Here is a 22,737-nt window from a genome sequence, read left to right as displayed (position 1 = left end):
CAGCCTACAGTGTACAGGACAGGGGCTGAGGAATGTGTGTGTGTGTGTGTGTGTGTGTGTGTGTGTGTGTGTGTGTGTGTGTGTATGGGGGGGGGTGGTTCCAGCAGCTGGATCCCATTCCAGGGTTGGGCTGGCCAGGCACACGGGAAGAGCCACTCCACGCAGAAATGCAGTAGAACCAGCAGAGCTGCCAAAGCCTGCAGTTTAATTCTTGGGGGTCCACTTCATTCTCTAGAAGAACCTCTCTAGACACCATTTTTCGGCCTAGGGAGGACTGGAGACTGAGGTAGTGTCTGTAAAAGCTCTTTCTCCCTTTCTCAAATGACTCCTGAGGGGCGGAGGTGCGGAGCAACTGGGAAGACCAATAATTTTCCCCATGCCCGTGCTATGCCCGACCCGACCAGCAGAGGGGCTGCCCTCTGTCCCTGGCTTCTTTGGAACTTCCCTCGCACATCCAAGGTTTGAGAGCAAGTAGGTTGATTAATAAAATGATAAAATGCAGCAGTCCAGAGGAGCAAGTAGATTACAATTGAATTAAAAAAGAAGGACTCAGTCCTGTGAAAAGACGTAATTGATGACCATCCAATCAAGTAAAAGTTCCTTGCGGAAGTCAATGCAATCTTTCTGCTTAGATGAAAGAATTACATTAGCACTCAATAAATTCCTGTGAAAATTACAGCAGCTTGTAATGTAATGACTTAATACATTATATCAGGTTGGGAAGTCCTGATTATAGTTGCTAAATAAGAGTCCAGACATTTCTCATGCACAAGGTGGCACCTGCACAGCTTACTCCTGTTGCTTTGCTTTCAGCCTCTAAGGTGGGGTTGGGGGTAGGGCACATACTTTACTCCTGGCTCCCAGCCTGGGGCCTGACTCTTACTTAGGAGCCTTGAGGTTATTCTGTGGAACTGAACTGCTTTCTCATAGCTCTTGATCCCACACCTGTCTTCCAACTCTGCTCTTGAACAAGTTTCTGGGGAAGGAGACCTGCGTCCTGAGACCTAGAACCCAGATCCCTGCCCAGGTCCCACCCAGTGCAGAAGTTCACCCTCAGGTGAGGGCATGGCCTGGCCCAATGCGGAGAACCCCCTGCAGAGTGCTGAGTTCCCACCAAGACAGCCAGCACCACCAGGGTCCTGCATCCCCCAGCAGAGGCAAGAGGCATGGCCGCTGCTTTATCAGTCTCCACTGTCGCCCCTTCCTGGTGATTTTAGACCACTACTGGCTTTCTTAAGTACTGCTGTTGGAGCTCTCCCTGTTTGACACCTGGACACCCCAGTGGGGTCAGGAACCAGAATGAAGGGTTGTCTCTGGGCCTGCAGAGGATGACAGTCTGGCTTGTCAAGTGGAAAAGGGAAAAAGGCTGTAGAAACTGAGCCCCAAGCAAGTTTGGGGCAGCAAAAATAGGAGGCAGAGTCTCTAGTGCTGCATTATGAGTGACTCTGGACAAGTCCCTTCACTTCTGTGGTCTCCGTGTTCTCATCTGTGAAATGGGGGTAGTGGATTACATGGTCTTTCAGCTCTGAGTCTGTGCTTAAAACACTTTAAAAAATTTAGTCACACAAATAATAAATAACATGTGAATGCATTATTTTTGTAACAATATCAGACATTACTGACAAAGCACCCTCAACTCCAGTCCCCTCTCCAGAAACAACCACTGTTATCTGTATCTTTCAGAACTTTTACTATGGTTTTACAGGCATATATGTGGCTATGAGTCTGTGATTTTGAGCTGAACAAGACATGTTTAGTCTGGTATTTTCCTGTTTATGATAATACGGCTAAAGACAATGGTGCCCTTGCAAGAAAGCTTAGGCAGTGGGCTTCAATTCACACTTGTGCTAAGAGGAACGAGCATTCATCCATTTTAGCAGAATTCAGCTCTTCAGTTTTAAAGATTGCTCATGAAACCCATGCCTCAGCCTCGGTGCCTGTAGGGATGTGCGACCCCCAAAGCCACACCACCCACTTTCTCATGCACCCAAATGGCCCTGGAAAGGGAGGAGCGTTTGCAGGCAGAACAAAGGGTGAGTCCTGCCATCTTTGAACGTGAGGTCTCCGAAGGCGTGTGTCCAGTGTTTGTGTCCTCTGAGGGACCTGCCTGGGTCCTGGTGAGTGTGGAGGAGAAACCCCCGCTCTGGGCACTTACACTGGGGCAGGCATCTTCCCCCTGCTGCCCGACCAGGATGTACAGCACGTCGTCCTTCTCCAGGTTGAAGATGCCCAGCACAGACACGCCGTGGGATCGCATCATGGTGTTCTTCCCGCCTTTCCCGCCAGCGGCTCCGTAGCCTGATATGCTGCAACAGGACAGAGCGCATGGGCTCCTGCCATGGTATGAAGACTGACTCCCCTCCTGCCAGCCCAGCGGCTCCTGACAGGCCGAGCGCACCACCCCTCGTGCTGGAGGTCTCTCCCCTGAATCAGCCCATGAGGTCAGCAGGGAGGGTCCTCTCTCCACTGTCAGGAGAGGGCGGTCAAGTTCAGAGAGAGGCAGGGAAAGGCCTCATTCACAGAGCTAGGAAGGTAAAGAAGTAGTAAGGGGTAGAAGAGAGGAAGAGAGGGAGAAGGGGGCAGGGAGAGAGAGAAGAGATGAAGACAGGGGGAGTCTGTATTAATGTGGGCTGTTGGGGTGATGGTGTCCTGAATACCTGGGCTTTCCTGTTATGGACTTCTCTCCCTGTCCAAGAGCAAAGGACTCATGTGGTCAACCTTAGACAAGTAATTGAACTTTCCTGTTCCTCATCTGTAAAATGCGGATAAGAAAAACCTCCCTTCTAGCCCAGGTGTGTGGTGAAGATTAAAGAAATGAAGTCTCGCAAGTCTCAGAATTGTGGCTGGCACGTAAGAAGCACTCACTAAGTATTTATTATTATCATTACTGGTAGAAGGAGCAGTAATTGACTTGGTACAATGTTTTAAAGCCTCCCCACGGGGTCTAGACACAAGGAGTCCCACATGGAGTGATTGAGGAGAGCGGTGTTCACGAGCACAGACTGTATTCGCCTCCCACCAGTAACTCCTTCTGGAGCAATGTGTGTGCGCACAACAAACAACCAATCATGATGAAGATAAAACCAGAGAGTGGGGATGCGGGAGTATTTCTGCTGCCTCTTAGGTTGTTGAGTTGGAGTCAAGCAAGGATGGGGGAGAAAAGACCCAACTGATGAACCGTATCAGAAGAGCGGTGTGCCGTGAAGACAGCTCGCGTGCTATCGATATACACGCCTCCCCAGAGACCGGCTGCCAGGGAGAGGACCTTGGGGGGCTTTCAAGTCCCCGCATATTCAGATCCAAGGTCCTTGAAGAAAAGCTTCCAGGGAGAGCTGCAAGATGGATTTGCACACGTGTGCACACGGCGGCTTCTCCACCTATAATTCTAGGAAATGTCCTGTGTTCCAAGCATGGAGGGGCCTCCTGGAGGCTTTCCTAAGGCAGAGCCCGGGCCTGTTCTGCAGAGACAAGCCTGGAGGGCCAGCTGATGGCTAACGTGGCAGGTGAGGAGCTGAGGTCTCTGTAGAGAGCGAGGGAGAATTGAGCTCACTGTCCTGTCTCCGGGGCCCGGCACCGATGGGAGATCGTTGCAAACTGGCGTAAGGCCGCGTGCCTAAGAGGAGGTGGAAGACGGGCTCCAGGCCCTCGAGGGGCTTCCAAAGAAATTGGGGAGACAGAGTTGTGACATCTCCCTGTGGGGTGGTTTTATTGGGGAGGCAAAGCGGAGGGACCAAAGGGCTTTGGGGTTCCATGTGAGGAGTGGACCATCTCCTCGCTGTGTGTCCGCTCAGAGTCCCAGATCCTTCCCTCGTCAAAGAAGTACCATTCTTTCCTTTCCAAACTCACAGGGGCAAGGGAGGGAGATAATGGGTGAAAGCCCCGAGAAAGTGGCAGGTCTCGGCACAAACGAGGGCCATCAGGTGCTCGGGGCCCGGGAAAGAGGCGGAGGACCGCGACAGACATTGAGGCAGTGGTACTGGAGGCCTTGGCTGGTTTGGGGCATGTGGGGTGCGGGTCTGAAGTCGGCTTCATGGTGGAGATGATGGTTGGGTAGGACCCAGACAAGCGGAAAGAGGTGGAGGGTACGAGTCAGGCTTGTGTGAATGTGAATGAAGAGGCAGGAAACCCAGGTGCTGGGGTGGGGAAGTGGGGCGTTATAGCTCCGCAGAGGGAAGTAGGGCCAATTCCTGAGCATCCTACAATGTGCCAGGCGTGAGTGCACATGGCATCCCCCCAGTAGCTGTAAGCAGTAGCTGTTAGCAATCTCATTTGGCAGATGAGGAAACCGAGGCCCAGAGGGATTCATTTGGACCGGGCAAACCCTGGTGCAGAGCTCTACATTTCCCCTCATGGAGCCCATTTCCCCTCCGACACGCTGCTGCGAGGTTATAGGGATGCACGAGGGTGAGAAGCTGAGAAGTCTGAGAAGCCACTCGTCCATCCTAATTCACTCAGACCCTCAGCCAAACCCTCGCTCCTGACCCATTGGAAAAGGAGAGGTGATAAGGACAATTAAAAGGCTGAGGAAGAAGGAAGGCTCATGGGTGAAAGCAAAGCAGCAGAATTATTTAGCTCAGAGAAGGCAAGCCTCGGACCAGGGTGGTGCTGGGCATTCCAGAGAGTCTGTGGAGCGTAGAGACAGCAACGTGGGTGTAGATGGGCCATATCCGTCCTGCTGGCCCCTCCAGGGTGCCGGGGCTTTGGCAGGTTACCTAAGAAAGTCGTTTCAATCTGAAGGTGTTGTTGGCTTGGAAAACTGCTGCCCGAGCGGGAGCCCTCACCCTGCCCACTCCTGCTACGGCTGAGAGGTAAGCTGTACCCGTCTCATCCTTTCTGCATCATTTGCATAGTCATTTGCATGCATTATGAATCATTCTGAACTCTTTCGCATGTTTAAATTTAGCCAAAGCATTATATTTTAGAAGTTGTTTCTTCCTGACATGCTTTTTTCCCTCTCTCTAAGCCTTCTTTCCTATTTCTCCTGTCCCCAACCGAGTCTGAACTCCAGCCCCATTTGGGTCTTGACCTAGTTCTTGGCAGTGAGGTAGATGGAAAGAGCCCTGAGTTCTGAGTCATACCCCGGGTGCTCTGCTGGCTGTGTGACTTGGGACAACTTGCTTAACCTCTCAGAGCCTCAGCTTCCCCTACCAAGGAAAATAATGAGGACAAGGACCTCCGCCCTCATGAGGATAAGTAGTGGGTTTGAAAAGATTACAAACTGCTGCCAAGTGCAAGGGGGACTCTGGGCTGGGGTCAGCTCTAAAGACCTCAAATGAGACAGTAGAGACTGGCGCCCAGGTGTCAGCAGCTGGAGTTTGCTTTCCTGCGTGATGGCCTCAGCCCCACGTTTCCACCTGGACTATCACTGGCTTAAAGGCACGGGACCACCTGGGCTGCTTGTAGAGGAGGTAGTGCCTCCCTCATCAGCCCTGTGAGGCCTGAAGTCCCACCACAGAGCTTCACTCCTTTGGAAACTTCTAGCTGCTACTAGAAGGCCCATCTCCTCCTGGGCGGGCTGTGCCACAGTGAAAAAAGCACAGGCTGGATGCAGACAGACCTGGATCCAAATCCAACTCTGTCACTCGGGGCCAGGAACTGGGTGAGACATCTTCCGCCCAGCTGTTGGCCTCGCACTTGGTCAACCTTGAGAGCCAGAGCCTCCTGCACTTTTGTGTCCAAGGCACCTTGCTTACCTCTCCTGGTTCTGGCCCTGTTACTCGCCAGCTGTGTGACCTTGGGTAGTTTATGTACCCTCTCTGAGCTCCAGTGTCCTCATCTATAAAAGGGGGATAAGAATATTTACCTTAAAGGGTTGTTGTGAGAGTTATATGAGATAATGCCCCTTATAAGGGGCCTAGGTCAGCCCCTGGAGGGTAGCTAGTGAGGAACAAATAGTAACTGCTGTGCTAATGTACCCCTGGGGGAGCCTGTCTGCTCCTCTCCTGGGGTGACTTCTGAGAGGCAGAAGAGAGTGAGTGAATAAGGCCCCGGATTCTAGAGAGCAGGGCAATAGGTGGAGCAGGGGGTGGCCGAGGAGCCAGGGTCAAGGGTGTTCAGTTTCACCCAGGACCTACTTCCACAGGAAGCCAGTGGGAGCATAAGGCCAGCCCTGGCGCTTCTGAAGACCCCCGAATCTTCATGATTTGTGAATTTTGTTATACAAACTTGTGCCAGAATAATAACCTCAGCCTGAATCTTTGAAGCCTTTTCCCATCCCTTGTAAACAACTTATTTTGATGGTTGACAAATGACAACAAATTAATATACTTGCCACTCAAGTGGGGAAAACGACTCGCAGTGATTCCAATTTACTGGAAGTTACAGGATACTGTTCTCAACGAGCTCATGCTGTAATTTTTTTGTTTGTCTTCATCTAAATCCATGTCCCCAAGTCAGAATGGATGTTTATTGGGTTTGTGTTTTGTATTATTGACTGTGAGCTATTGTTACCTGATGTAATTGAGTTGTGAATCTTTTTAAAATAAAGAATTAGCCGCAAATGGAAGTGGCTGCCTGCTGGACCCTGAAAGAAGAGCACAGCTGGTGTGCAGCGTGATGGCGGTGTCGGCGGCACACTTGGTGGGGCTGCCAGGGGCGGTGGAGGCGGGGAAGGAGGAGTGAGAGGACCCCACCTGGGGAAGCAGGAAGCACCTCATTTCTCTTCCACACCTGCTCTGGGCTCTGCCTCTAACACTCAGTGGGACCTTGAGCGAGTCCCTTCCGTCCTCTGTGTCTCGGTTTCCTCCTCTGTGAAATCAGAAGAGTTAGGTCCACCCTGCGTATCCATCCTGCCTCCAGGGCTGCTGTAAGAGCACGGGAGACGTTGGGTATGTGCAGGGTTTGGTCAGGGCGAGAGCTCTGTGCAGGTACATAGTCGTGTGATCCAGATGGGTCACGCGAGCCATCAGGCGACACCCCCGGGGGTCAGCGGTGGAGGCGTGTGCTCCTTGCTGCCCCAGTTCCATTCCAGTTTTGCACCAATGAGCAAGACTCATCGTCCACTCGTTCCCTACCACCTTCCTGACCCAGGAATATCAGAGCTGGAAGAGATGTCAGTGACCTCTCCCTCCAACCCCTCCTTCGACAGATGAGGCCCTTGTAGAGGAGGGGCAGCACACTTTCAAGGTCATACAGTGTGTCAGAAGTTGCACCCAAACTTCAGCCTGCCTGCGGCTCATGGATCTTTGCTCAATGCTGCCCCCCTCCCTCGACTTTCCCTGCTCTGTGCTCTTCATGGCTATGGCTATCTGTACAGTCACTCTGGCAAGGAATCATGACTTGTGACTCTCTTCTACAATTGTTTAGAACGTTATTGGCATTGTGGACTGTTATTGAACTTTTCTGCCCCGTGGTCTTTGCAAAGACTGCAAGGCTCCAGAGGCTCAGTCCTCTCTACAAGTTCTGCAGCATCTATTCAGTGCCTGGCAGACAACCGGAGGCCCCTTGCCCCGCACCACCCCGGCTCAGAGCTGGGCAGGCAGTAGGTGCTCCATGGCTGTTTGTGGATTTGAATGATGGTGTCATGCAGCTGCACATGCTGGTCGGTGGAGCCAGGTGAGGAAACTAGTGTCAGTGATGGAGGCTGTCAGGAACAGCTGTGGCCCAGGTTGGCTGGTGGGCTTTGCTGGCTCCAGCTGGGATCTGAGGCCTCTTGTACGTGATGTCTGAGGAACAAGTGAACCATGTGAGAACTGCCATCAGGAGCTGTGGGCTGTGCTTGATGAAAGTTTTTACAGACGATCTGTGTGCATGTGGGCACGTGCGCGTGCGTGTGCGTGTGCGTTTCTGTGTGTGTGTACGTGGGAAGCTGGGGGAGGAGGAGGACAGGGAAGGATACGGAACCCCGGAGAGGCAGGAGAACAGGCAGGTGGGCAGGGAGGAGGGAGAGAAGGATGAAGAGGGGAAGAAGTCAGGAGAGCGAGAGGCTGGCTGGCTGACATCTGCATGCGACTGCTCCTGCGCGGCGTGTCACACACCGAATCGCACTAAATCCCCCCGGGCCTTGGAGCTGGACTCAGTCAGTGTGTGCCTCCATTTTACGCGGAGGCTGAGGCTCCTGCCCCAGCACGCACCCCACAATCCACGCTCCTGTTCTGATCCACCTTAGCCGCCCACCTCCATGGGCACTCAGAACCAAGACTTGGAAATCTCCCAGATCAGGAGTCCCTCTGGCTGTTACCCTAATCCTTGCCTGTCCTTCTCAATCAGGCTCCTTGGGACAGGAGCTGTCGCTCATTGTCCTGGCTTCCTCAGCCCCCCATGCACAGCTAGCCTCCTGGGTATTGCCTGCTCCCCCCGACTCCCATGCCACCCTCTCAGTCCTCCAGTCATGCCGACTCTACCTCCCAAACGTTGCAGCCTCTCCCGCCATGTTTCCCCTGCCCTGGTTTAGCCCCATTCGACTCTTGCCTGCATGACCTCACCAGCCTTTCCTCTGTTCTCCCTGCCTCCCCACTTGATTCTCTCACCACCACCATCACGCTGGCACCAGAAGGGGCTGAACGTGTTCGGGAGGTGATGCTCCAGCCTCAGGGCCAGGTCCTGCTTCAGCTCCTGCAGGCCCTGGCTTGCCCCAGGGGCTCCTTCCACCGGGAAGCCCCTCCCCTCGTCTTCGTGGACAACTCTATCACCTTCAAGACTTACCTCAGGCTTCTGTCTCCCTGTGGAAGCCATCCATGAACTCGGGCCCTTCCCCTGGCCTCTGACACAGGGCTGTGTGTAAACCTCCATTGCAGTACTTTCTACATCACACTGAAACGCTTTGTTCCTACGTCTACCACTGACTGGGGCTCCTCTTGGGCAGAAACTGGATCTTGTACCTCTTTATATACTTAAGTGTCAGGCATAGTGTCCTAACAGGTGCTTAATATGGTCCGCCGAGATGTGCAAAGCAGGAGGGGAGCAGGTATGGACACCTCTCCTGTTCTGACAGAGGAAGTGACAAATCCAGGGGAAGGGGCAGCCCAGGGCAGGAAAGCAGTGTGTGTGGTGGGGGGTGGGGGGAGGAGATGGAGATTTAGGTTTTGCCCCTAAAGCCCCACCTTAGCCTGCTGTCTCCTTCCCGGCCTGTCCTTCCTCTCCCTCTTTGTGGTAGTAAACAAAGGTGTAGAAGATGGGAGAGGAACCCCGGGTAAATGACCAGTTAATTAAGAGTGGAGGTGTTTTCATTATTATATATAAAATAGATAACTAATAAGAACTTACTGTATAGCACAGGGACCTCTACTCAGTAGTCCGTAATGACCTATATGGGAAAAGAATCTAACAAAGAGTGGATATATGTATACTTATAACGGATTCACTTTGCTGTACAGCAGAAACTAACACAACATTGTAAATCAACTATACTCCAATAAAAATTAATTAAAAAAAAATTTTTTTTTTTTTTTTACCTGTATGCATCCCTGAGCAAGCCCCAGGCAATGACGTCTCACTGTGGCACACAGTGGGTGCTTGATAAGTATAGCTCGCTTTCCTTCACCTCTCCGATCAGTAGGTAGAGACCTTGACTGTAGCAATAATCGTTCCAGGCCTCAAGCTGCAGCCAGGCAGCACTAGCTGAGCACCACACTCTTCCAGGACTAGATGGACTCCCTAAGGAATGACTCCAAACCTTCTGTTCTCCAGAACCTTTTACATCCTACCTCCTGTGTGTCCTACGTTTGTCTCACTAGATGAACTGCACTTACTAAATAAGAATTAGTTAATATGGAGAAAATATCTTCCAGAAAAAGGGCACCTGACTTCTCAACCTGGATATTCTGACTTGGGGACATTACGACGTGGTCTGTATAGCAAATCATTAAATGGTCTGCTTCTTTGATGTGATGTTATGTGACCAATAGACATTACTGTCCAAGTCCCAAGCCTCATCCGGGGTCAAGGATGAGGTGAGGGTCAGGATTATCTGTAACAGTCTTTGTCGGGTTAAAAAACAAGGAGTCAACAGCAACAACAAAAACCCAAACTCAACATTTTTTGGTTTTGATTCTTCCATTTTGATATGGTGCTTCTCAGGCCAGTTCAAAAAAGCCCTGATCAGAAGTCCCCTTTACAAATTTGGGAACTTCGAAGTGTCCCGCTTCAACAGAAAAACGGCTCCTGCGTGTGTTTCTAATGAGTGTTCAGCAGGCAGTGCTGGGGGCTGGGAGCTAGTCTCAATAGTCCAAAGAGAGAAATGGAAACAGTTCTCTGATTTGGGCTGGGCTTGTAGCAACACAGGTGGTTATACCGTGGCAATTTTCACAGATCAGAAACCTGGCTAGACTTAGATATGGCTGTGATTTTTTTTAAAATAGGAAAATGAATTAATTATTACTTAATAAGTGTAGTATGGCAGACAAAATCTTTCAAAGGGCAGGGCCCATCTGAAGAAGTCAGAAAAAAGTCCTTGGAAGCAGAGAAGTCAGGAACTACTGCTGTTCCTGGAAATGCTGCCTGGCCACTGCCTGACACCACTGCAGGGGATTTCGCTGCAGTCAGCTGGGCTGGGGAGCACCTGCCACGTGCAGGGCATGTGCAGGGCACGTGCGAGGCACTTGTACGTGATCTTTGCAACCAACTGGGCAGGTGTTAGCAACCCCCAACCTTCGCCTTTTATAGGTGGGGAAACAGAGTCTCAAGAGATTAAATAACCCGCCCGAGTTTGGAAGTGGGTCTGATTCACACTATCTCGGGAGGAACGCAGCTCAAGAGGACCTCCATAAGTCGCAGAGGACTTCGAGCCAGTCTAGCCTGGGAGTCGCCCTGGGCAGGGATGGGACGATGGGTCTTGCTGGGGGTAAGTGTGGAGGTCTCTGTCTGCCTTACAGCTCCTCTGCTTTCTTCTTCGCGTTGCTTTTTGTATGTGGGGATCTGCACCAAGGGCTGGGCTGGCCACTATCCCTTCAGGTGGGGGGGCCTCCCCTCCCAGGCTCTCATTTCTGGAGGCTTCCTGGAGGTGGGTGCTGCATGATTCCTATGCCCCCTTCCATTTCCTGTTTCCTGAGTGGAAGTTTTAATGGAAAGAACCAACAGACTTTGAGACTGAGGGTCCTGGGTTCAAATTCCAGCTTTGTCACTGATTGAGTGGCCTTAGATCTATTGCTAAGCTTCCTGACACGTTTCTCATACGGAAACAAGGGAATATGGATAAAAACAATAGTCATAACATCTACCTCATTGTGAAAAGGAGGAGGAATACCTAGTGGGTCCTCAACAGACATGCATCTTCTTCTCTCTAGGGCAGTGTGTGACCCCTGGAAATTCAGCCAGGTCGGAAGGGGAGGCCCGGCCTGCTCAGTATGGCGTGGCCAACGGTAGTCGGAGGTCTTTGTCCATTTACTAGGGATGTGTGGGACCTGGAGCAGCTAATTTGATTGCAGCCAAGCCTTGTTATTGCGTTCTTGCCCAGAATGTCATTTAAAAAGCACTTAGGGCTTTCTCCGGAACGCATTTACACTGAAGTCCCAGGGGTGGGAATGTGCGGAAAACAGGGCACCCTGAGAAGCCCCTTTCCTTCCCAGGGGGCTGAGGATGTGCCGGGCGTTGGGGGCTGCGGGAGGGGAAGCAGCTCACTTCCCACTGTGTTCAGCCTCTAGGGGGCATCTGCACAAATGACAGCATGATTATGATGCTTCCTGTTTACACAGCCCAGCCGTGTGCGGTGGGAGGAACCTCTGCAGAGCTGCGCCTCCGAAGTCTGGGCTTGGAGGCCATTTCTTGACCACGTGGCCGTGGGAAGCTCCTGACGCTCTGAGCCTCCGTTTTCTCAACTGTAAAACGAGGACTGTGGCACTGGCCTTGCCCACGGCATCGAGCTGAGAGAGGATGACAGCCTGGGCTGTGGTTAACCCAGCGGCTGCATTGGCGTCATCTGGGAACTTGCTAGAAATTCATATTCTCGGTGAATGAATGAACATGGATGGATACCATGAGCACAGTGAGTACCACTGGTGTCTCCCTCCTCAACCTGCATCCAATAAATGTCAGTGTTTTGTCATATTTGCTTCATTAATGTAGAAATGTTCAGCATGAAAAAAAGGAATTCATATTCTTGGACCCCACTCCAGACCTATAAAATCATACGCTCCGCGAGTGGAACCAGCAATCTCTGTTTTAACTGGCCTTCCTGTCATTCTGATGCCCGCTCAAGGTTAGGAGTCACTAGTCTAGGCCTTGCCATTAGCTTCGCTTAGCTGAGTGCCCGTTGGAGTCGGGCGTCCCTCCAGCCTGCCCTGGCTCTGGTGGAACACTGTGGGGTTGGGCCTGGGATAAGAGTTCCAGAATAGTTGCTTTACTTGCAAACAATGAAAGTCCAGGAAAGGAGGCTCAAGCATAAGAAATCATCTTTCATGTGTATCATACTTTTGTCTCTCAAACATTTTGACATTCATTGCCTCATTTGAACAGCATGAAGTTCAAAGAACAGCTCACTATAATTATAGTTATTAATAAAGCTAAAGAATGTTCTGAAGCTGGTGCATGCATGCATATCATCTCCACAAATGAGTCTGTGGGCTCCTTGAGGACAGAGGACACAGCTTCTTTTCTTGCCATACTCCATTATACCGAATCTCCCCATCTCCAGCCCTTATACTCCAATGTGGGCCAGAGTCTGTGGCCTTGGAGCCTTGGCCTGCCCGGGAACCCCAGGAGGGCAGGCATGCGCCCAACGGCAGGACCCCAGTCCTCTTCGGGAGGGTGGATCTGCCCCTTGCCCTCCCCCTCCCCCATACCCACCTGTAGGTGTCGGTGGCTGGCACCTTCCAGGTCTGGATGCCCTTCAGGGGTCCCTCGCTCCCCACCACCACGCTCAGGTTGGAGTTCCGGTAGGCATTGTTGCACTGGGCCTGCGTCGGGCCATGCGGCCCACTGGCCCCGCATGTGGTGAACAGCCAGTGAACTGCACACAAGAGGAAAGGCGATCACTCACTTGGCCTGGCCCTCCCTCCTCCGTGGGCCTCCCTCTGCTGCCTCTGAGCTGTCCGCTCCATGAGGCTAAACCCACGTTCCAAGATGGCACCCATGTCAGGGCAAGGAACACTCATCAGTCATTTGAACTGGAAACTTCTGTTGAGGATCTACTGTGTGCCAGGCCCTGGACCAGATAGATACTAAGGGAGAGACACAAATGGAGCAGACTTGGACCCTGGTCTAAAGAAGCTTACAGCCTACTAAAGGGAGACCCAAAGGGATGCAACAAGACAGGACAGTAACAGAAAAAGAGCCTCAAAAGGGTCTGGCTAACACTGCACTGTGAAGGTTCTGAGGAGGGAGAGAAGACCCCTCTCAGGTGAGATAGGCAGGCGGTGGCCAGGTCCTCTCCTGGTTTCTCATTGAGTCCAGCAGAGTGCTGGGCAAACAACACGTGCTCAATCTGTGCTATTGTGACTGGATCTAACCCACTTCCGAAAGTTTGATATCTGTATATAGGACCTTCTTAGCTTGGAGAAGATCAAAAGAGTAAAGTGGACACAGAGTTGGCTCCATGCCCTCGTCCCCCCATTGGTTGGGTTTGGAAATGCATTAGAAGCAGCTCTCAGGCTCTCTATGTAACAGAGAGTGTAAAAAATGGGAAACAGGTCTCATCTGCCTTTGGTGCATGTCCTTTTCCAAGCCCCTCACCGCTTCCTGGTGCTCTGTCCTCACCCGGAGCACCCAATGCTCTTAGGTGGCCTTCTGGGGGTGCCTCAGGAACACCCAGCACATCCCCACCCTCCACTGCCACTGGGCCATTCCTTCCAAACTTTCTATCTTTGAGCCTGGCTGGACCTTGGGGAATTGTCAGATTTCATCCTGGCAGGAATTTTAACATGTTTACAACCTATAAAACTTCCCCCCAAATTTGCTCTTGATAAATCACTTTTACTTAAAACACAAAAATCTCATTATAAGATTGAAGAAATTATTTCCCTTTAAAGTGATTAAGTCAAATTCTATCTAGAGAAAATTATGAAAAAAATAATTTGGGTGTATATAGTTTTGTTTGCTAAAGCATAAAATGCTTTTGATGACTTTCAGCTAACTTGATGCAAAAATGAAAGGTTAATTTGGGTTGCTAATTATTAGCAATCAAATTGAGATTACACTGGGCAGTCTTGATAATCTGAAAACCGGGCTGGCTGTGGTAGGCTTTTGTGACACTGCCCCAGAGCTGAGGTCGGGAGACCGAAGCTCTAGTTGGGGTTCTCAGGCACACAGCTACTCAATACTGAGCACTCAATACCTTCCTTGGCTTCATTTTTTTTGAATGAAGATATTGGTTTCTATTTGGTTTCTGAAGGTTGTATCAAGGGCAAGAAGGTGATGAACCCATTCATCTTTGGTGTGAATGGCTGATTGTTAATTTTCTCATCTATTTGTATTATAAGGGGTAACCTGTTAATTCAAAGGACTAACTCTTTACTGGAGGCATTTCAGCAGAGCTGTCTTGGCCAGATGTCCTTTCACCCTCTCCAGTGTTCAAATCACATGTGTGGGCTGTGCAGAGGGGAGAAGTGGAAAGGATTCAGGCTTTGAAATCAGCACGAACATCTGAGTTTGGGAGGAGCCTCATCATTGTTATGGGACCTTGATCGTGTTCCATTGTCTGTGAAAGGGGCTGGGTTGCCATGAGGATTCAAGAAAGTGAGGGGTATGAAAGGTCATTGTAAAGTCCAAAACTCTAAAAATGTGAGCTGTGTCGCTGACACCTGCCTGCACCCAAGGCTGGTGCTGTTCCTGACAATGGGAGATGTGGACAGGGTTTCTGTGTATATGGATCCCTCCACCAACAGCACCTAGGAATTTAAACTCAGTGAGTTGGGGTTGATGATAGGAGCAGGGAAAAAAGAACAGCTCAGAAAAGAAGTTAAAAAATACACTCCTCCCCGTGGTCTCTAGTTCCTTGAAGCCTATTCTGCAGGTTCAGTCTATGCCTATAGCGAGCAGCCTGTGTTTGGGGGCAGCCTTATCAATCTGGGCCAGAAGCATGATGGTTCACTTAGTTAATTAGGTCCTGCAAATTAAAGAATTTAGACATAAATATAAATATGTATTTTTTTTTTCCCCTGAAGAGTGTGCTGAGGAAGACAGTTCAAGGAAGGCATGGGCTCGGCACCCTACCGGAGCATGTCCTTCAGCAAGACCCTCTTCTAACTTCAGCCTCGCTTAACATTGTTCTGGAGGTTCTGAGATGTTCCCTGAGAGGGTGGGCTTCTACTTCTTGGCCAAGTTGGGCATCTGACGGGGTAGGAAGAGGGGAATGGGCTTTGGATCCAGATGGGCCAAATTTTCTCATTGGATTTTACCTCTGATGAGGTATGAGAACTGGGGTAAACTCTACAGCCTCTCTGAGCCTCCATTTCTTAATCTGAACAAGTGGAGACAATAACACCTAGTACTTAGACATGCTGTGAGTATTAAGTGATGACCTAAGCGAAGTGCTTAGAACAACATTATGCATTAGAGATGCACAGTGCATATAATTTAAAAAGTGTGTAACTTCCTGCTCAGTTTTTGACTGTAAGGAAGCAGAGACACCCAATCTCAAGATTTATGTTCCCCAGTCCATAAAGAAGGGACTCTAGGGCTGTTTCTCAATAAAGGGACCAGTATTTTCCCAACTCAGTGGACATATATTAGTCACAGGTGGTTTCTATGCACAAAATTCTGTTTTCATTTTCAGCAACTGCTGATGGAAAGGTCCAGAGCGGGAATTCTTTCTAAAGTGGATTCCATGGGAATAGAGGATTTGCCATCCCAGGTCAAACCCATGATTCATCCGGCCGGAATTCTGTTGCTCCCACAGACTTCGAGGCATGGTCATCCTCCCTGCTCCCTTGGATGGCTCTGACTGTCATAAATCTGCCCGAAGTTGTTTGGAATTAATTTCTGTGTCCCACCAGCAGCACTTCTTGGGGGTATGGGTTCTCTGAGTTTATTGCCCATTGTGAAGGGCTGTCCTGCTTCTGCTGTGTGTGGGCTTGTCTTACTAAAGCTTCATCCTGTTGCTTCTCTTTGCTTATTTTGTTTGGGATTCTCATAGATATCACAGAACGCCACAGCAAGATGGGACCCTGGAGATATCAGAATTCAGTGGTTCCTAAACCACCTAAGGACCTTTAAAAATACAGACTCGAGGGCCCTGAAGATTCAGATTAGTAGATACTAGGTTGGGGCCATGGTGGAGGGAGGACAATATTTGCATTATATGACAACTTTTCCAGGAGAGCCAGCCTGCTGTAAACAGAGTGGATAATCAGTCAAGCTAGGATTAAACATAGATCTTCTGAGTTTAAGTTCAAGACTTGAAAAGGTGCTACAATCACCATGAAATCCTAATGGAACCTTTCTGCAAGTCTGTTTTTTTTTTCCCCCTTTTAAAATCTATGAGTCCAGAGCTCAGTTAAACCCGACCAAGTTTGCTCAGGACCAGAGAGTAGGCAGGCCACCATGAGGGGAGAGGAGTCTGGTCAGGGTATGTGGTAGGTAGACCCTCAGCCTCAGAAAGTCCCACAGTAGCTTAGCCTAGCAGAGTGTGCACCTTAGGGGATCATGGGCACAAACCAGGGAAAACAGGTGCTCAGTGTCAGGACTCTGGCCCCCGGAGAGGCCTCGGGGAGCCAGGGGGTGTCAAAAGGGAAATCTGGTAACTGGAATGTTTACAAGATCAGCAAGCAGACATATGAGAGGGACTGGGTAATAAGCAACAAGGGAAAATCTTGGTTTTTAAAGAGAAGATCAAGGTCACAGTGAGACCAGCAGTGAGGTGAGCTTGACGCCAAGTTGCCAGTCTGAGAGTTCAAGGTTCTCACATTTCCCCAGCTGAGAGTCTACATTGATCTCTGAGGCTCTGTGGAGCTGTAGGAGGATTAAATGGCCCCCAAGGAGGAGCCTGGATTGGGAGCAGGGGAGGGAGGAAACCCGGCTCTTTCCTCTTCTCTTACTTAAAAAGCAAACAAAAAAACAACTATTGTATTAAAACTCATTTATGAGAGAGAAAAGACAAGAACTGCTTTATCTCGTTCTTAATTATACCACCCACTGGAAACCTAGTTTTTTGTTTTTGTTTTTTTTTTGTTTTTGGTGTTACGCGGGCCTCTCACTGCTGTGGCCTCTCCCTTTGCGGAGCACAGGCTCCGGACGTACAGGCTCAGCGGCCATGGTTCACGGGCCCAGCCACTCCACAGCATGTGGGATCTTCCCGGACCGGGGCACCAACCCGTGTCCCCTGCATCCGCAGGCGGATTCTCAACCACTGCGCCACCAGGGAAGCCCTGGAAACCTAGTTTAATACTCACAGCTATATTGTATAAAGAACCCACAAACATCAAAATACTGATTGGTTATAGACAGCTGAGTAAAGAAAAATCCATTAAGCACTGTGTTTCATTTTAAGTATATTGCAGCACCCTCCAAGAAGAAACAAATCAATTAGTAATACACAGCACAATGTTAAAAAAATAGGCTAGGTAGTGATCGTGCTGGTTTTATTACTGTTGCTAAGCCATCTCATTTGCTCAATGGAATGCAAAGAAATAAAACGTGATACAAAGGAAAATGAGTTCTCAACTATCATTATTAATCACAATAATAAGGATCTGCCTCACATCAAAGGCCTATATGGTTGTGCCACAGAAGAGAGCTCAATGGCTCTAGTGGATCTTATATACCATTTTTATTCTGATCCATGGAACAGAACTTCATGGGAGCTGTGGCTTATTGAACCATTTTGATGGTCACTGTAGATCTTGTTAAGCAAAATAATGACCAAAAATCCAAGCAAATATAATCATTCACCATCCATAAATGTATATGACACTATTCTTTATTATAAATTGGAGAAAGTAACCCTTCTTGTGAGTACATGATGAAAATTAATAAGTTGTTCTCCTTATTAGGGCAAAATGAAAGCAATATACATATCATTGTCATTGTGAGGTGAAAACATTTCAACTCTTTAAACAGTGGAGTAGCATCCCCTTCTAGATACAAGATCAATGTCTGATTATTGCTGTCTTTTTTTGATGTTAACAGTTGTTGAAGCTTAATGCCTAGGTTTGTTTATTTATTGGGAGTTGCAAAATAATGATATTCAAATTATATACTTTTTTCCTCATTTATTAGTTGACATATATTTATAAAGAGATACTTCCTCTCACCTACTATGTTGTTACCCAGTGGTATAGTTCATATAGGAAAGGCAGGATAAATGCTCAATTCTTTCTCCTTATTTGCAGTGTTCAAGGTAATGAATTGGTCCTCTATCATCCTCTGAAGTTGACTAATTAATTGTTTGTATATCATTATGAATACATGAATTTAAACATATTTTGAGTTTTAATTAATCATAATTATTATTCCTTAGAAGCTCAAATTGTCACATTTTTGGTCAGTGGTAGCTTCCTGAGTTCCTTTGCTTCCTTGCTATCTGGTATGATGAAATGTTCCTTCCCCAGACCTGGGCTCAGCCATTTTTTCAAAAGCTTTGGTTTCTTTTAGTGAAAAAAGGTATTGTAAGTATAAAATATGGTTGCTATCGACACTTATTGCTACTGGGTTGGTGATTGTTTCTAGGCTTCTTTAGTGAACAGAGCTAGGAAATATACATGTTGTATACATATGTATATCAGTATAAATACACACACATACACACACACACACACACATTTATATGACAAAATACCCATGAGTTCACACTGACAGTTCCAAATCAAATTCAGGACTACAGGGTTTTTAATTTAACCTCTTCTATATTACGTCTGTATTTCTTTTTCCACACTGAGAGTCTTGGTTTTCAAGAACAAAGGTGATAATGGAATTAGAATATTCTATAATTACTCATTCACTTTATCCTCCATTATACACACAATAGTATCAGAGTAACAATACTACTACTATACCATAATCAGTATAAAAACTGAGATCGGTAAAAACATTTTTTTTGGTATATGTGCTCTCTATTCTCCTAAAATTTCTGAAGTTGAACACTATCTACATTGTTTGGGCACATTGCCATTACATATACTACTCTTTCCTCTTTAACCTTTAGTTAGTCTGTAAGTACTGTATGTTTAATGCCCATATCAGTCATGTTGATATATCTCATTTTGGTTGTTTGAAGTTTGCTTTCAAGTAGATTCCTTAGGAGGGGCTCATAGGAGCAATATTCCTTGAGTTCTTGAATGTTGATAATATTTTTTCCTTTTGACTATATTAAATATATTACTCCATTTTCTTCTGGTATAAAGTATTGCTGTCAAAAACTCTGATGATAACCCAAATTTCATTCTCTAATACATCATTAGCTGTTTTTGTTTAGGTGCCCACAGTATTTTTTTTTCCTTAAGGTACAGCAATTCTACTATAATATATTGATATGTTGGTATTGCTCAATATGAGTCAGTATTCTCAGATATACAGATACGCTCTTTTAATAAGTAGTTGCAATAAGAACATTTTTCTTGAATTATAGTTTTAAACATTTGTTTTGTCTCCCTTCTTTGGTTTTCTTTTTCAGGCACTCTTGTTATCTGTGTGTTCGATCTTCTTTGCCTCTCTTTGATGTGTATCATCTTTTTGATTTTAAAAAAGTTTCTCTTAAAAAAAGAAAGTTTCTCTTTTCACATTCTATTTCTCATAAGGCATTAACTGTTACGTTTATTTGCTTTTGCATACCTTCTAATTTAGTCTTCATTTCTGAAATTATTTTTTCCTTTTATTTCAAATTCTTTAGAGAGTTCTACCATCTAGTTTCTGATTTTTATTATAATGATTTATGTTATTTTCATTGTTTTCTTGTCTGTTAACTCATTTTGAAATAGTTTACAATTGTTATCTCCTCTGTGGGCCTGTCTTTCTGGTATGCTTTCATTTTTCTGTAGGGATGTTATTCTGTCCTCTCTGCTCTTTTAAAATTCTTATTGTAATTTGGATGGGGTTTGATCTTGATACTTATGCATTTTAACATAAAATTAATTTGCTAGAACTTTTAGGATACAGGAGATTTTCTAACTTTACACAGCTCCCTTTGCTCTTTTTAAATTTTCATATAGTGTTAAAAAATATGGCAGTTTGCTTTCCGATGTTTCTGGCTCTATTTCTTTCCCCTACTTGAATGTGGATATCTTCTCTTTTTGTGGTCTCTATTATCCCTATCTTAGTCAACATTGATTTCAGTCCTAGAAATTTCTTCTCTGTGTTCGTCGTTTCCTGGAAAGGATGCTCAGTGGCCAGACTCTTCTAGCTCCTTCAGATCTTACCAAAGGCCCCTTGCTCTCACACACCATTGGGTTGGGGAAGACCTCTCCTAGTTTCAGTAGCTATTTTCAGATTGTCTGTCATTTCCAGCAAATACCTGTCAGCTATTTGAGGGTTCTCCTGTTCTCAGGTTTGTAAGATAGCCTGTTGCGTTTCTTCTCTTTCCCTTGTTCAGATGCTGATACTACGCGGGTCTTATGGTTGTTGGTGCTTTGTCTTCACTAACTTGTATTTTGGGGTTGGAAGGGAATATATTTTCAAAAAATTTGTTGTTGTAAATATACATGGGTTTTCAGTTTTGATACACGTTTCCTTGATTTTTGCATAGGGATTCAGAGAGATAAAAAAACAAAAACAAAAGAACTATGCTGTTACTGCCATCACTGCCATCTTTCCAGAATCCTTAAAATTTTTTGAAATTTAGGAATCACTTGACATCATCTGCTATGATTAGCTCCTTTATACCATCTCTCTGGTCAGGCTCCTCACCTGTATTTCTACTCCTGAGACTGCAGGGTTTTTCAGATTTCACCTCAGGGACATCCCCACTGACCATGGCCTAGAACTTGCTGTTACATCATATTCTGCCTTTTTTTTGGATACAGCCCACTAAGTATAATTTAACTTCCTCTTGACAGTGCCACTTAGCTGCAAATACAAATATTTTATATTAACTCACTGTCCTCTCTCTCTACTGTAGGGTATGCTTTCTCAGTGGTTCAGGATGTTCTCTGATTAATCTTATTTGGTACCTAATGTCGGGTGAGGGCATGAGAAGGGCCCTACACCTCTCTGTGCATCAGACTGAGGGGCAACTAGCTACAAAAAAATCTTTAGTTCAGAGTTTTGGAATGTATATTTTGGTACTTCTATTTGGTGGATGGTGGAAGGTACTAGAAGTATCTTCTATACTCAGATAAAAGGATGCTGCTGTGATTCTGAACCAACAGGACTGGGAATCTTTAGTCTCTCGATTTCAACATACTTAATTACAGCACATTGATGGTGCACCTCCCTCCTCCAGTTAGTTTAGCTTCTTAACACCATGTTAGGTCAGTAGATAGGGAAGGGGGAAGAACTGTTACGTTTATCTCATAAGATAGGCAACCATGTAGAAAAGTTAAAGAAATGGCCTGTGGTTACAGAGACTAAGTGAGAAGGGGAACATCACATTTACTCTTTTTACAAAATAGTTTTCAATTGATGAATTTTCCTTGTTGTTCTAGTTTGTTTCTCAGAGTGAATTTGTTTGCATCTACACACATACACACACACACACACACACACACACACACACACACACACACACCTCATTTACTCATGCGTAGCTTTCTGGTCATTTCTCTCTTGTTCTATTTTGATGATGAGAAGTTAGGAGTGGGTAACAACAATAATTATAATACCAGCTCTGTCTTTTGTACTGGACGTGCTCACACATATAACCTCTTCTTCACTTTTACATCTTTGTCTCCCTAGACCCTCACGCAGTTCCTCTAGACGGGCAGGATGCCTGCAAAAGCTGAGGTCTCCTGGGGAACAAAGACCAGAGGCCCACATCCCTCTCTGCTGGGAGGCAGACATCCCTTTGCGAAGAGGAACCTCTGAACAAGCCGGCTCCCCATCAATAGGGCAGCAAATCTGGGCTGTTGAGATAAAAGCTGCTTTCAGGACTGAATTACCGTAAACAGCTCTGACGCCTGGCAATCTGAGGCAGTTTTTAATGGTTCCTATGATGGCGTCTGTGTTGTGTTCTCAGCCACCCCCTGCTCCCTGAGGGAAAGTGAGTAACACGTGAGAGGGGAAAGGTCACAGGAAAGACACTCTCCTGAAAGCAGAGCTGTAAAAATTAAGTTAAGGGAGGCCTCAGGGCTAATTTGGTTATTCCCAAGTTGGCTTCAGGCCAGAGTTGTGTTAATAAAGTATTTGACATTGAGATGGGTGCTGCGGACTCACCCATCTGGGGGTCACACGTAATGGATTTGGTTCTGAGGCTTAAGTGGGAAGTAGCAGTGGTTCAAATACCAGCCTTGCCACACTCAGGCCTGAAGAGTCATTGACTTCTGCCCTCATCTGCACTTGTCCACAGACCTGGACGAGAAAACCCTGGTCTGGTACCTCTGTTGTAAGGTCCACTGGCTCCTGGGACAGAGGCAACAGTGTGGGAGGCCAGCACCCCTCACTGCTTTATTCTTACTAGTTCTTGCTTATTGTTTGGTTCTAAATCATGAAGGGTGAAATCCTTACAAGGCCTTGGGACTGTAACACCTCTGACAGATGGGCCGATGGAGGTGCAGGCAGCCCGAGTGGCCAAGTGCTTAGGAGCTAGAAGAACAAATGTCCTGACTCCTGGGTCAGGGTCCAGGGCCTTCTAAGATGAATTGGAGAACAGGGACACGTGAAAAGGGGGGAATCCAAATGTCTAGGTCAGAAAGGGAAGTAGTGGGGGAGCAAGTAGGACCAGATGGTGGACCAAAGACAGAAGACAAACTATGTAAGACGAGAGAAAAGACTGCTTGA

At 47.4% G+C, this 22,737-nt stretch overlaps 1 protein-coding gene across 1 annotated transcript in view; it reads right to left on the bottom strand.

Annotated features, from left to right (window-relative positions):
• Positions 1 to 22,737, bottom strand: part of ALK (ALK receptor tyrosine kinase) — a 202,644-nt gene that overhangs the window by 58,251 nt on the left and 121,656 nt on the right. Inside the window, exons 8-9 of the mRNA XM_059078666.2 lie at positions 12,721 to 12,883; positions 2,156 to 2,306 (exon numbers count right to left, since the gene is read on the bottom strand). Coding sequence (XP_058934649.2) covers positions 2,156 to 2,306; positions 12,721 to 12,883 — 314 coding nt within the window. The remainder of the gene's footprint in view (positions 1 to 2,155; positions 2,307 to 12,720; positions 12,884 to 22,737) is intronic.

The sequence above is a fragment of the Kogia breviceps genome, chromosome 11 (genome assembly GCF_026419965.1).
Source record: "Kogia breviceps isolate mKogBre1 chromosome 11, mKogBre1 haplotype 1, whole genome shotgun sequence".
In the NCBI taxonomy this organism is placed as follows: Eukaryota; Metazoa; Chordata; class Mammalia; order Artiodactyla; family Physeteridae; genus Kogia; species Kogia breviceps.
This window is presented reverse-complemented; position numbering and strand designations above follow the sequence as displayed.